This window comes from Crinia signifera, chromosome 11 (assembly GCF_055691185.1).
Source record: "Crinia signifera chromosome 11, ASM5569118v1, whole genome shotgun sequence".
NCBI lineage: Eukaryota > Metazoa > Chordata > Amphibia > Anura > Myobatrachidae > Crinia > Crinia signifera.
Window position 1 is genome coordinate 98,900,829 of NC_139227.1, and position 12,998 is coordinate 98,913,826.

The 12,998-nt window shown below is 46.9% G+C and overlaps 1 protein-coding gene across 1 annotated transcript in view; it reads left to right on the top strand.

Moving 5' to 3' along the window:
* Window positions 1-12,998, top strand: part of SLC1A2 (solute carrier family 1 member 2) — a 104,219-nt gene continuing 91,221 nt past the window's right edge. The window contains exon 1 of the mRNA XM_083163879.1: window positions 1-674. Within this exon, the coding sequence (XP_083020005.1) occupies window positions 658-674 (17 nt within the window). The 5' untranslated portion in view covers window positions 1-657. The remainder of the gene's footprint in view (window positions 675-12,998) is intronic.

Genomic DNA, 12,998 nt, shown 5'->3' on the forward strand with positions numbered 1-12,998 from the left:
CGAAATGTTCTATTTTCTCCCTGTACCCCAGGATAAATAATCAGGAATAATGTGAATTTTGTGCGCGTCCCCGGTGCCCGTTAGGGGTAATTACGCGTTAAGATGCCAGAATCCCATCCTGTGACTCCCCAGATCAGAATGAGATGCCTACTGCTGTGTGTGTGTGTGTGTGTGTGTGTGTGTGCTCTCAGGGAAAGCTGAGGATTTAAAGGAGTAGCAACTGCCAGTGATGTCAGACCAGCCTAAAATAGAGAGGGATAGACTGCAAATCCACAGCTAGGAGACTAAAACCTTCCAATCCCGCTGTAGTCAGCAGCAGGTCAACACAGAGCTCCTGGAAGAGGAGAAAGCAAAGGATCAAAGCCAGTGCACCAGGTCCACCTCCCCCTGGCATCAGCTCTCAGTCTCCACCACGGGCAGCACTGCGAGCCCTCAAGTCATTCCAGGTCTGGGTGCCCGAGAGACGTTGAACCCAAAAGGCAGGTGCCTGTTCCTCATCCCCCCCACCCCCCCTTTGCCTCCTTGTTTGTTTCGTCGCTGTAACTCCAGGGATTATCAGACGCATCTTATGTCACCACGACCGGACTTCCCAAAGATCTTCTAAAAGTGACCCAGTCCTAGGGAGCCTCCGGCTGAGAGACCGAACTTTGACCCATTATGACTTCCACGGAAGGGTGAGACATTGTACCTCTTCTTGTTTCGTTCTATCACTGTAATTCCAGTGGAATGTATTGTGTATATATGTGTGTGTGTGTGTGTGTGTCTTTCTCTATTCCCAAATAGTCGTTGCAAATTAGATTGTCATAATGTGAATTAACAGACATTTAACCTACTGTAAGTGGTTTTATTGAGCCGTGGACAGCGGCATAGAGAGCTGGGAAATAGTGGGGACGGCGGGAGTTACACACGGTCCATTAAGGGGCTTTGTTGTGAACAGCTGTTTGGATTCATTATGTGTCTACCAGACAAAAGATCTCCGGGTTTGGGAGCTGAGGTTTTGTGACTGATCCTCTCCTGTCAGGGGAAGATCACTGCCCCAGGGGGGGGGCAGGAGGCAGGGATGATTCTAATACATTTGGTCCTGATGTGGATGGGTCCAGTTGGGCGATACATTCATTTTTTTACTGTCAAAATAATAATCTTGGCATCATTTACTGTTCCTTTCCCAACCGGGAATAGCACCAACACAATGTGTTATAAAAATACCAACACAAAATATCCAGCAATGCAATGATCACACTGACTACAACGATGATACTGATCCTATATATGTGCATATAATATAATGTATTAGCTTGTGCGGTGGTTTTGCACCTATATATCCCTAATTGCAATAACAATCTAATACCAGCGTTTGATTTCTTATTCATTCAACATTCCCGGGAAGAGCAGAGACGTCTCCGGAGGACGGGGCAGATAGTATTTGGATTAATTCAATGATTCAATTACTTTTACCAAGAGCGGTTCCCTGGGGGCATCGCTGGCATCGGGCCACAGACAGTGTGCCTTTTAAACATTGTGGGATGAGAGCGCGCGGCTGCGAACACACAGACTGCGAGTCCAATCGTATTCCGTGCTCGCTCGTTCTCATTGCATTCAAGTCGTATCCACCATTTGGGAAGGGGGCTGGGAGTCTGCGGGGACCCCCCTCTCTTATTTAAATGAACGGAGCCTTTGGCAAGTGTGTGACTTGAGATGAGGTGTAGAACGCAGTGTACTAGGCAGACTCAGAACCGGCTTGTGTCTGGGCACGTAGCAGCCGGCAGAGGGGCGCTGCTAGGTGGGAGCAGAATGGGTCCCCTTGTATAATGCAGGCCAGGAATTGATATGAGAATTTAGTGGGCATCGCTGCCTGGTAGCGGCTCTCTCCCTGGCAGCTCCCACTGGCAGAAGTCATAGATCACATTCAGACATTTACCATTGTGATAGGAGAGGACAGCTTTGGTGATTGGTTTCTTGCTAAACATAATGAGAGATGGAGGTGTTTTGTCAGTTGTCATATTTTTATCCACCGGGGGCGCTCTTCCATTTCCAGTCCATAAAATATATCAAACTCTTAACATTCCAGGTTTTAGGGATATCTATAAAGGAGCACACTTGGTTTAAAACTCAGTCAATTTAATCTAACCATCTGTACCCTAATATGGAGATCCTACAAACCTGGGCTATCAGGGTACCTTAAGGGCGGAGTTTGGGAAATACAGCGACAAGGCAATGGAGGCCATCATAGGCCGGAAGCCTGCAAGCGCATTTCTAGAGAACTGTATGAATGGACCATTGACAGGACGGCCCACAAAGAACGGGACTGTGGGTACACACTGAGTGTTGTGTTAGATATATCGTTCCGTTCGCTGTCGGAACAATATATCTTCCAATTATTCACCTTGTGCGTAACCGGCATAAGGGGTAGATTTCCTAAAACTTCAATTAAAAGTGGTGTTGCCCATAGCAACCACTGAGATTCTACACTAACTAACATTTCTATATTGCATCCTTGAAAATGATAGAATATGGTTGCTTTGAGCAACCACTACTGAAGAGAGACTGTGGAGAAGTTGCCGAAAGTAACCATCGAGGTTCTACACTAGCTATCATTTCTCTACTTCATCCTAGAATATGTTGTTGCTATCAGCAACGCCAACACTTCTGAAGAGAGAAAGTGGAGAATTTGACCATATCAACCACTGAGATTCTACACTAGCTATCATTTCTACATTTCATCCTAGAAAATAATAAAATAATGATATCTGGTTGCTATGAGATACTACACTAGTTATAATTTCTGTATTGCATCCTAGAAAAGGATAGAATCTAGTTGCTATGGGCAACGCCAACACTTGTACAATAACTCATTTTATAGACTGATATTATAGGTAGAAGGTGGTTGCTATGGGAAACTGCTCTAGTGTTCTATCTAGTATGATACATTCCCCTCACCCCCCCCCCCCCTCCTTCCCTGTCACTTTTCCACTAGGTGCACAATGCATATAATTGTGTAATTGAACACAGCATGGAAAAAGGGGATGCGTATTGGTGATATTGAATGAAAGCACTAGGTAGTAATTAAATATGTAGTTGAGGGATAAAAATGTCATCTTTAATGAGGGATATAGGTATAAACATGGTGTGGCTCCACGTTCACGTGAGACATATACGTTTCTGATTACCCTCTTTTAACCATGAATGTCCATGCGTGGGAATTGTGGGTGACAAAACGCATCGGTGTGTAAGGGATTACCCATAAACGTAGACGCACTTATGGGCGGAGACTTGTATTACTTCCAATATGGCGGCTGAAACGCATGAATAAAGATACACGTAAACATGAAAATAGGATTCTGGGTTTAGAATATTACCCAAAATATCTGCATATTCCGCAGGCGGAAGGTGGCTTCACATGCCTACCCCAAACACGTCGAACCGCAGAAGTAACTGTCCCAGCTCCAGTCACAGACTACACGCGACGCGAATGACCAGAGCACAGAAAGGCGTTGCAGAAGCTGAACGCGTGGATTGTAGCGCTGGCACATTGTAGCGTGTGTGCCAAATTCTGCTCATCAGAATGACGTATAACCCTACGTACATGAGATGAGCGTATGCCTGTGTGTTTTTTGGTACTCCGCATACACAAGTACGATTACAATGTGGCGCACCTAGGGGCCAGGGCCATTAATGATAAAGACCAGTATCAAACCCAGCATATGGCTAGAGGCCGTCTTAGTACAAAGATGTTCTACATACAGTAGCTCATCGTGTATGTGTTTCCAATGTAATGGTCTGTTAGGTGAAGTTCTGATGACTGATCCAGTAGTTGTCATCTTATGGCCTCTAGGGTGTGGTCTAATGGCGTGTTGGTGTTTATACCTACTGTACCGCTATACACCACCTCTTTTGTAGCACATTTTCAGGGTCCCATGTCCACCTGCCCATGGTCCCTGGGAACTGACCTTGTAGCAACTGGGTTATCTGATGGCAACATCTTCTACATCCGGTCATTTCCCATGATAACGTGGCATCCCCCGGTCCTGTGTTGCAAAGTACCAAGGTCTGGTATTGTGCTCTTGACTAGAGAATGGTTACCCCGTGTTTTATCTCATACCTGCTTTGATGCCCAAAAGCCTAGCAAAGTTTCCTATGGAACTATTCCCAATCCCCCATGTTCGCTTTCTAGGTACAGAATATACTTACAGTACTTACTCCCCCAGAAGGTCTAGGAGACTCACAAATTTTGGGGATTGACCGTTCAATAGTGAAGTGGGGCCACTATAATGTGATTTGCAGCATTCTTCTGCACTGAGGGCGGGGCTTAGTGATGTGAAGAGCTTGGCCATGCCCCTGAGGTGTCTGCTAGGGTGGATATATGTAAAGTCAGCCAGCAGGGTATTTATTTATTATTTATTTATTAACAGTTTCTTATATAGCGCAGCAGATTCCATTGTGCTTTACAAAAGGAGACAGTGATACAACAAACTGGGTATTTACAGACAGTCAAAAGGTATAAGGGCCCTGCTCGCAAGCTTACAATCTGTAGGGAAATAGGCATGGATACATAAGGATAGATATTCTTTATTGCAGTAATTCCACCAGAATGCAAAGGTTCCGGATGTGCTGTATGATACGGTGGCCCAGCAGTTTGGCCAGGGGTCAGGAGGATGGAAAATGTGAAAAAGAAGAGAGTGGATATGTGTGGCCTGTTCAGTGGGGATGTGATTGGATAGCAGAGGATATGTGTGACCTGTACAGTGGGGATGTGATTGGATAGGAGAGAATATGTGTGGTCTGTACAGTGGGGATGTGATTGGATAGTAGAGGATATGTGTGGTCTGTACAGTGGGGATGTGATTGTAAAGGAGAGGATATGTGTGGCCTGTACAGTGGGGATGTGATTCGATAGGAGAGGATATGTGTGGCCTGTACAGTGGGGATGTGATTGGATAAGAGAGGATATGTGTGGTCTGTACAGTGGGGATGTGATTGGATAGGAGAGGATATGTGTGACCTGTACAGTGGGGATGTGGTTGGATAAGAGTGGATATGTGTGACCTGTACAGTGGGGATGTGATTGGATAAGAGAGGATATGTGTGACCTGTACAGTGGGGATGTGATTGGATAAGAGAGGATATGTGTGACCTGTACAGTGGGGATGTGATTGGAAAGGAGAGGATATGTGTGGACTGTACAGTGGGGATGTGATTGGATAGGAGAGGATATGTGTGACCTGTACAGTGGGGATGTGATTGGATAAGAGTGGATATGTATGGCCTGTTCAGTGGGGATGTGATTGGATAGGAGAGGATATGTGTGACCTGTACAGTGGGGATGTGATTGGATAAGAGAGGATATGTGTTACCTGCACAGTGGGGATGTGATTGGAAAGGAGAGGATATGTGTGACCTGTACAGTGGGGATGTGATTGGATAAGAGAGGATATGTGTGACCTGTACAGTGGGGATGTGATTGGATAAAGGTGGATATGTGTGGACTGTACAGTGCGGATGTGATTAGATAGGAGTGGATATGTGTGGACTGTATAGTGGAGATGTGATTAGATAGGAACGGTATATGAAGGTTAAGTGGCTGGTTCTGGAATTTGATAGGCTGCCTGAAGAGGTGAGTTTTCAGGGAACGCTTATAGGTTTGGAGACTGGAGGAGAGTCTTATTGAGCTTGGGAGGGCATTCCACAGAGTGGGTGAAGCCCGAAGAAAGTCCTGCAGTCAGGAATGGGAGCGAGTAATGAGTGTGGATGAGAGACGTGGATCTTGTGAGGAGCATAGAGGTTCGGTTGGAAGACACTATGAGATGAGAGAAGATTTTTTACGCTTCGCAAACACGCTTCTTCAGATCCTGAAGAAGCGTGTTTGCGAAGCGTACGCAGACCGATGTACCACTGTGTGGGCATCCTCCTGCTCCCCTTCCCCCATTGATGCATTTTGATTTATGTTTAGCTTAAATTAGCAGCGTTACCCACGGACGCCAGTCGACACTGGGTCCGAGCTACCAGAGCGGCGATGTGTGTGGCGCCCACCACCGTCTGTCTACTGGTATCGGAGCGGACAGGGCATCGGTGGTAGCATACTTACCTAACCCCGATCCCCTTCCAGCATCCGGAGGCACGCACGGCCGACTGTCTCCCCGTGAGCGGCTGAGAGTGACACAGCGTCGGAAATACCATCCGCACGCTGCACCCGACCGGCTCAGAGAATCTCAGCGGTCTGTGCGGGTACGCATCACTTGCCCCCACCAAGGGCTGTGGTGCAGTACGCATTGCCCGATACTGTATATCTAACTGCTTATTAACAGCCACTCGCTACATTGTAGCCATACAATCTATTTGCCATACTACCGTGATGTACACACTGAGAGACTCCACAAGGGAGCCAATCTGACTATAACTTGTAAAAGGGTAGGAACAAATAAGGCTGCAGTATACAATCTTTGTGTAACGTTTGCTGCCAAAAAAACTGATATATACAGTGGGGAAGCAGTGTGGAGGGGAACCACAGTGCTAGAGAAATTTAGGAAGGGTTGTCAGTCGCACAGAAATAAAGTTTGTTATTATGCACGGGTGGACCCTCCTTATATAATATTATCAATTAAATATCTATAGATGCGAGGGTGTGCTACCACAGACACGGAGAGGACATGTTTAAGTGGACAGAAAAAGAGTGTCTTTTCTTGGTGAACCACAGTGCTAGGATCAAGTATCCTTTTTAACCACACTGTCCTTGTCATTTTGTGTAATTTTTATGTCAATATTTCGCAACGTTTTATCAAGAAATCAATAAAAGTTAATTTTTACTTAATTTTTCTTTCATGTGCACCACGTAGTGACACTCTTTCCTTCTCTTGAAAAATTGTCTCGCCTTGTGTCCGATGGTAGCACCCCCTACAGAAATCTATCAGTAAAAGAATCCCAATAAAATTGATATACTTCTTGAAAGGGGTCCCCCAAAAACCTTATATTAAATGTAGTATCTCCAATGCGACTGGCACCACCCCTGTTTTTTGTGTGTGGTTTGGTTTATGGCTTTGTGTGTAAGTAATTTTGCATTGAATACGGTAGAACACAGGTAACCAATGAAGTGACTGACAGAGTAGCTGTGCAGATGATGAACGTCTGGCTAGGAAGATTAGCCTCGCAGCTGCATTCATGTTGGACTATAGTGGCATGTAGGGTACAGTAACCCTTCCCAGATTAGCCCATTCCGTGCATTTGTGATGACATAGGCCAGTGATGGCTAACCTTGACACTACAGCTGTTGTAGAACTACACATCCCAGCATGCTCTGCTACAGTTTTGCTATTTGTCCATGCTTAAAATGTAGGGCATGCTGGGATGTGCAGTTCAACAACAGCTGGGGTGTCAAGGTTAGCCATCGCTGACATAGACATAGGGCTTTCTGTGCATGGCAGCTGAAAGAGGCGGTTGTGCATGGCAGCTGACAGTCTGAGCCTTCCTGTCCTGAGTCCTATGCTGCCCACACATATCACCTGCTAGCTATAGGAAAGGACGTTTACATATACCTCCCAAAAGTGGGCGTGGTGCAACAGCACACCCTGTTCTGCCACTCAGGGGTCCCTGAGCTTCTGGGCTTTCCCACTCCCAACCTATCAGCATCTAATTTACATTTTTTTTAAACATGACATCTGATTGGCTGGTACTTTATAACCCTATGGTTGCCAACTCAGGGAGGGTGAGGATGGGGGGCAGCTAGGTCAGAACAGCTGGAGGGGTGCGGTGGTGACTTGGTAAAGTAAATGTATCATCTGACACCTATAATAAAGTCTCTTCCTCCCCGCCCCCTACAGCTACTATTATGGACCAGAGATGTAATAGGCCACATTCTGTATTTCCATCATTCGCAGATTCTAGGAATGAAACACCCAGATTCATACACAAATGGCGGCATTATCAGCGCAGCCTAAAGCCGCCAGCGAGACATAGATGTAACATGGCAACTTAAAGTCCCCAATTACTCAGCTTCTGATGAAAGCACAGAGTCGCTGATGCGGAGAATCACGTGAGGTATATTTCCTACGTTCTTCAGCTGTCAGTCACATTCTTTTTCCACGGTGACAACTAATTGGACGTATGATTATGGATGCAGTGCTGTCATGTTGTAGAAGTGTCTCGCTGAGGACTTCAAGCTGCGCTGGGAAATCGTGATGGAAGTCTCGCTGAGGATCCAAATGTGCACCCAGTACCTTTTTCTTATTAATATTAATATACAAAACAACCCAACAGTCCAAACGGTTCATAAACAGAATTAAAATAGGTGCACAGGAATAATGTACTGAGTCATCAGTCCGAATCACCGCAGACCAGATTATGGTAATGGAATTGATGCACTTTGTATCATATGGAAATGACTTTGATATAACAATCTTCCTGCAACAATGGGACAGGAGCCTGATGCACTCTGTGCTGCTGTGCCATCCACCAATCAGCATGCTGGAAGCCATTCACTGTGTGGAAACAGGCTGGGCTCTGATAGTGTGACCACCACCAGCCCCTGCTCGGAGGCTCTGATGTTACCCTGCTCCTTCTACCGTATAATTCTCAAGGCCCCCATACACTAGATTTGGCCTGATTTCACCCAATCGCAATGGAGAAATTGGATCAAATTGGATATGTTTGACATCCCCCTGGACTCGATGCACGGTCCCATGCGCATAGGGTCGGATGGACCCTACAGATTGAATCTTTTGGATCAGTGGCACATCACTGGCACTTTTTAGCACCCACAATGTGTTGGTTCCGATCAGTAGGTGAAGCACCGCTGGCACACACCTATGTGCCGGGGCGGACAGCGGCAGGGAGCTGGCAGCAGAGGGATCCGGGCAGCGTCCGGGTCCAAGCAGCTGGTAGCGGCGAGATACGGGCAGCGACGGGGTCTGGTCTGGGTAGCAGGTATTTCACCAGCAGAGGGAGGGGAGGTGGGGGTGGATGCGGAGGGGCCTGCTAAATGTGAGAGTCTTGCCCACCCTGCCGGGGGGCCGGGAGGGGGGTCCCGATTTTCGGGACCCTCCCGGCCATTCCGGGAGGGTAGGTAAGTATGCACATCACTCATCTCCTGATATACTCTGTGCTGCTGAGGACCCTGCTCCTCCCACTCTATAACTCTCAGTCTATGGCTTCCTGCTGCCACCCGCCTCCCATCATGTCACTGCCCCTATCACATACAGCCCTGTCCTCACTGACACATCACTCATCTCCTTATATACTCTGTGCTGCTGGGGACTCTGCTCCTCCCACTATATAACTCTCAGTCTGTGGCTTCCTGCTGCCTCCATTCCCCTCCTCACATCATGTCACTGCCCCTGTCACATGCAGCCCTGTCCTCACTGACACATCACTCATCTCCTTATATACTCTGTGCTGCTGGGGACTCTGCTCCTCCCACTATATAACTCTCAGTCTGTGGCTTCTTGCTGCCCCCATTCCCCTCCTCACATCATGTCACTGCCCCTGTCACATACAGCCCTGTCCTCACTGACACATCACTCATCTCCTTATATACTCTGTGCTGCTGGGGACTCTGCTCCTCCCACTATATAACTCTCAGTCTGTGGCTTCTTGCTGCCCCCATTCCCCTCCTCACATCATGTCACTGCCCCTGTCACATGCAGACCTGTCCTCACTGACACATCCCTCATCTCCTGATATACTCTGTGCTGCTGGGGACCCTGTTCCTCCCAGTATATAACTCTCAGTCTATGGCTGTCTGCATGTGCTCACTGTCAGTAGTTTGGGGCCTATATGCACCTGCAGATCACAAGTGGTATTGCTACTGTATATCTCCATTGCTTACAAGATACCAGTTACAAGTCCTCAGTGAGGTACAGCAACTGGAGTGATCAGGGCCAGGGGAGATAGTACATATGGAAGCGCATGTTATGTGCTACGTATCTGGTAGACTTCTAAAGAAATTACATTTCCATGATGATGCCTGGAGGTGGGGAGATCAGTAGAGTCTGTGAAGTTCTGATTCCCACTTCAAAGCTATTCAGGGGGCTTCCCTCCTCCTCACAGCGGGACATGGGGAGGTGACATCTCAAGCTGTGAGCCTAATACACCTTGGGACCTCTAACTCAGAATAATGTCTACATCAAACAAGATGCAAGGCTGGAAATCATTCATTCATTAATATGATGCAAATCCAGTCAGCTCCAAGTGTGATCACAGGGATCAATACAAGCAGAACATGGGCAGGTAACAGGGGCCAAACCTATACCGGCGAGACCCCTCAGCTTCCAGATGGTATCACTACTAGCCCAGTAGTGTAATTAGAAATTGTGCCGCCCCCCGAACAATTTTTTCCCCTCCCCCATATATAATTTATATTTTACTTGCATGCTTGTTGTCAGGGGTTACATGCTTATTACCAGAGGATTCTATGCTCATTGACAGGGGTTTCTTGCTTGTTGCCAAGGGTTTCTGCTCATTGCCAGAGGTTTCTATGGTCGTTTCCAGGGTTTTCTTGCTCATTGCAAAGGGTTACATGCTCATTGCCAGGGGGTTACATGCTCATTGACAGAGCTTTCTATGCTCGTTGCCAGAGGTTTCTATGCTTGTTGTCAGGGGCTTCTTGCTTGTTTCAAGGGGTTTCTATGCTCGTTGCTAGGGGTTTCCTGCTATTTGCCAGGGGTTACATGCTCGTTGCCAGAGCTTTCTATGCTTGTTGCCAGGGGTTTCTTGCTTGTTGCCAGGTGTTTCCTGATCAATTTTTATGGGCGAGATGTACTAAGCCTTGAAAAGTGATAAAATAGAGAGTGATAAACGACCAACTAATCAGCTGCTAACTGCCAGCTGCAGGCTTTGTTTTAAAAATGGCCTTTAGGAGTTCATTGGCTGGTTGTTTACCACTCTCCATTTTATCACTTTTGAAGCTTAGTATATCTGGCCCTATGGCTTTTTAGAATGTTACATAGCACACTGTGATCAATGCACCCAGGTGTGCATCATGCAGGGGTGCACCTATAATAAAGTCATAGGTTTTTGGGGGACAGTATAACTTCAGGAATGATATAACCTGTATTTCTGGCTGTAACAGGATAATGCTGTGGTGTGTATCTGATACAAACCTGGTTGCAGTGACCAATCGTGTGCGTCTTTCTGTTTATTGCGGCTTCTGTAATTGATTAGAGATTGACCATTAACCACTTTATTAGTTAGTAATAATTAGTTGAATTATTAAGGTTCCAGCTCATTATGTTCCCACAGAAAGTTCTGTACTTTTGAACACGTTGTGCTGAAACTTGTAGTTCACCATTTGTAAGCCCAGCTTGGACGTCAGATAGTTCAGCATAGTTGCCGAACCTCCTGTATCCTGCATGGGGCTCCTGCTGCCCAGCATACCACTTCTAATCTCCTGGATTCTTCAGATTCTGCCAGTGATGCCACTATGGAGTTGGACAGTAATTTGCTGTAATCACTGTGACTTCCTGCATCTGCTCCGGAGTCCCTGCTGACAACTCCCATTGGGGTAAATTTACTAAGATGGGAGTTATATTGAAGATGGGATGTTGCCCATAGCAACCAACCCAATTCTATATATTATCAGGTACTTCTGTAGTTTCACAGCGCCGCCGCGCGCACACTCTGGCTCAGAAACTTGGCAGACTACCAGAGGCTCTGATTAACCGTGCGCGTGCCGCTCTAGCTCAGACAGAGTGTGCTTGTGCCGCTCTAGCTGTACTGACAGCTACGTAAACAGCGTGGCGGCCGGGCAGCAGCAGCAGCGAGCTGCCCAGGCGCTGGCAGGTCACTGTGGTACTTGTAGTTCCACAGTGAAATAGGCAGCACCTGGGCACCGCTGACAACAACGGGGGCAAGTGGACACACCCCGGGCAAAACGCTGACGTGCCGGGGCTTGTAAAGTACACACCCCGGCACACCGCTGTGTCCCCCATGTACACGCTAAATTCAATGGCTTGCAGTCTAGATCTAGGCGCTAATGCCCCTGGATTCACACTCCCTCCTCTTCCTGTGAAGAATGTCTCCCACCTGTACCTTCCTTCCTCTAGTGTCAGTGCATGTCCTCGTGTTCTGCTGCTCCTCTTCCTGTGAAGAATATATCCCACCTGTACCTTGTTAAAACCCTTGATATATTTGAAAGTTTCTATCATGTCCCCCCTTTCCCTTCTCTGCTCTAAACTATACATATTAAGATCTTTTAGTCTTTCCTGGTACGTTTTGTGATGTAGGCCATGCACCATTTTAGTTGCCCTTCTTTGTACAGTCAATAATGTATTTATATCCTTCTGGAGATATGGCCTCCAGAACTGAACACAATACTCTAGGGGGGTTATTCTGATTCACTCGGAAAGGCACAATCACTCTCTAATGGACAAAACCATATGCACTGCAGGTGGGGCTGATGTAACATGTGCAGAGAGAGTTAGATTTGGGTGGGGGGTGTACTTCAAACTGATATCTATATTGCAGTGTAAAAATAAAGCAGCCAGTATTTACCCTGCACAGAAACAATAAAACACCCAAATGTAACTCTCTCTCTGCACATGTTACATCAGCCCCACCTGCAGTGCACATGGTTTTGTCCATTAGAGAGTGATTGTGCCTTTCTGAGTGAATCTGAATAACCCCCTAGATGAGGTCGTACCAATGACCAATGACCTATACAGTGGCATTATTACTTTTTTCTTTCTACTGCTGATACCTCTCCCTATGCAACCAAGCATCTGACTTGCCTTCTTCATTCATGCCATAGCCGCTTCGCAATTTTTCCATTGATTTCAGAAGCACTTCTGCCGCCGCTGGACTCCGGAGAGTATTAGAAAATGGGTGCAGCATGCACGGTGTGGGCCCCTGTGCACCATGCACACTGCAACCATTATGGATAGGCCACTGGTAGTACCTATAATTGGGTGTGGATCATATTGTCGACCCCACTTAGGTCGACAGTCATTAGGTCGACACCACTGGGTTGACATTTCAACCGTTCCCCAATAATTTGCAGACAGTACAGTGCTCAC